Source organism: Anopheles darlingi, chromosome 3 (assembly GCF_943734745.1).
Source record: "Anopheles darlingi chromosome 3, idAnoDarlMG_H_01, whole genome shotgun sequence".
Classification (NCBI taxonomy): Eukaryota; Metazoa; Arthropoda; class Insecta; order Diptera; family Culicidae; genus Anopheles; species Anopheles darlingi.
In genome coordinates, this window is record NC_064875.1 from 43,708,439 (window position 1) to 43,710,938 (window position 2,500).

At 51.5% G+C, this 2,500-nt stretch overlaps 1 protein-coding gene across 1 annotated transcript in view; it reads right to left on the reverse strand.

The window, feature by feature from the left end:
• Positions 1-2,500, reverse strand: part of LOC125957562 (uncharacterized) — a 2,866-nt gene that overhangs the window by 232 nt on the left and 134 nt on the right. The window contains exons 1-2 of the mRNA XM_049690351.1: positions 2,499-2,500; positions 1-2,379 (exon numbers count right to left, since the gene is read on the reverse strand). The exon at positions 1-2,379 is cut by the window's left edge and continues 232 nt beyond it; the exon at positions 2,499-2,500 is cut by the window's right edge and continues 134 nt beyond it. Coding sequence (XP_049546308.1) covers positions 1-2,379; positions 2,499-2,500 — 2,381 coding nt within the window. The remainder of the gene's footprint in view (positions 2,380-2,498) is intronic.

The window sequence follows — 2,500 nt, forward strand, 5'->3', positions numbered from 1 at the left end:
CAAAACTCTTCTGCATTGCCTTCACGCGCTCAACAGGGTTATGCTTGCCAGCAGCAGCGGCGGCAGCAGCAGCAGCAGTAGCAGCTGCTGCTGCACGATTCTTTTCCATTGCCGTGACTTTCTGCATTGCCTTCAGCAGCTCGGATCCTTCTGCAGCAGCTGCTGCTGCTGCACGACTCATTTCCATTGCCGTGACTTTCTGCATTGACTTTAGCAGCTCGGATCCTTCTGCCTTCTCGCGCTCAACGATAGATATTGCCGGTTTGCCGTTGGTTGCAAACATTTTCGTTGCTTTGGCAAACCCGTTCTGCTGCGGTTTAGCTTCAGCTGCTGACTCGGCGTTACTAGTCACCGCAGGGTCATTGGTCTTCTTCCAGGATTTCTTCTTTTTGTTAACGTTCGTTGGCTTCTGGAACACTTTCACGACATGATTCTTATCCTCACGCTCGGCCTTACGCTTCTCCACGATATCCTTATAGTACCAGTCCCGTTTGTCGATCTTTTTCGGTAGCTTAATGTCCTCTGCTCCGTCAGCGGCCACGCCCTCGGTGGTTTCAGTGTCCGCCTCGTCTTCCGTGTTCTTCGGGATGGCATCAGAGAATTTCTGCAGCTTTGCGACGAAAAACCCGTCCATATTGTGGGTATGGGGATAGAAGCGTCGAGTGAGTTTCATCGAGGAATGATACCGCTGTACTCCGAATCGGGTCAGACCTTCTACCCCGAAATCGATCCCCAACGGTACCAGGCGTACGTTGCGCTTCTTCAATGCAAAATCAATAACCCATTCGTTTTCTTGTGGTAAAACGGAACATGTCGAATACACCAAGTATCCGCCCGTTTTCGATTTGGCCGATAGGCAATCGATAGCCGATAGGAGCAAACGGCGCTGTAGATTGTAGCACTTCTGGACATCAATTTCCGTTTTCGACGTTTTCACGCTGGGATCCTTGGCAATGACCCCTGATCCGGTACACGGTGCGTCGAGCAGCACACGATCGAAGCCCTTCATAGCGTCACGGAACTTAATGCCATCCATGCACGTGATGATGGCGTTCTGCACTCCCAGTCGATGGAAGTTACCCAGTACGGCGTGCAGTCGTTCTCTGTTGGAGTCGTTTACTACCAGTACGCCGGTGTTCTTCATCAGTGCGGCAATGTGAGAGCTCTTGCCTCCAGGAGCAGCACACATATCCAGGATGCGTTCATTCTCCTCCGGAGCCAAAGCCAAAACGGGTAACATACTGGAACCACCTTGCAGCATGTAGTGACCCGCAAAGTACTCCGGTGTAGCGCCAAGTGGAACCTGCGACGTGTACACTACCAGCCCGTCCTTAGACCACTTGCCGATCGGGTCCAGATTGATGCCACGGTTGATCAGGGCTTGTGCCAGGTCACGACGACGAGTCTTTAGACTGTTTGTACGAATCGTTATCGGTCGCTGCAATTCCGATGCCTCCAAAAATTCGAGCAGCTCGTTCGGAGAGAATAGGTCCATCAGCAGATTCATAAAATATTCATTATATGAATAGTACAGGCACAGGTCCTTCCGCAACAGATCGATGTACTCGCAGCGTGAACGCTCTGGATCACGGTTCGCAGCAAAATCCGACAGCACACCGATGACGTCTTTGATCCGCATGTTCACGTCCTGCAAATTGGTCGTCTGAGCGAGCTGTTCCTCCGTTGGGAACTCGAACCGCTCACGATTAGCCGCGGATTCTTTCATTTCCTCGTCGGCCAGCTTTTGCTCCTTTGCCATTCGTTTCTTCAACTTCTTGTTAGCCGCCTCGATCGGTAGCATGTCGTCATCGCCGTCTTCGTCATCGTCGTCATCATCGTCGTCATCTTCTTCATCGCTGTCTGCTTCCTCGGCACTATCGTCCGAATCCTGTTCTCCGGCCTCATCATCTTCGTCTTCGTCTTCGCTATCGAGCTCCTCCTCATCCGACTCATCTTCGTCGGAATCGGCTTGCTGAAGGAACTTTTTCATCTGACTCTTCGTAGGCCGTGCCACGCCCTTTGGTTTGGGGTCTTCATTTTCCATTTCATCGTCGCTATCGAACAACTGCCGGGCCTTCTTTGGGCCACCGGCACCACCTTTCGCCAATCCGTTGCTAGCGCCTACTGTGTTAGACCGTGGCTGTGTTTTATTACCCAATTGCTTGTACTTCTGGCGACTTTTTTCCACATCAAACACCTCCGGCGGAACGTGGGTGATGTTGTCGGTTTGCTGGTTGGCCCGTGGTTTGGTCACTTTCTTTTGCTGGTTGAATTTTGGTTCCTCATTTGCTTCCGGCACTGGTTGGTTCTTCTGCAGTTCACGCTTTTTGAGGCGTTTCTTCTGATTACTGGACAGTTTCTTTCCATCGGTCGCTTCATCTGAAAGATTCGGAAAACAACGAGGTCAAAACGGGGTTCTTCGAACGGCGTGCCGGTTTCCGGCCGGTGCCAGAACCGGTAAACAGCACGTAATGCACTGATAAATCCGCTAATTTAACCT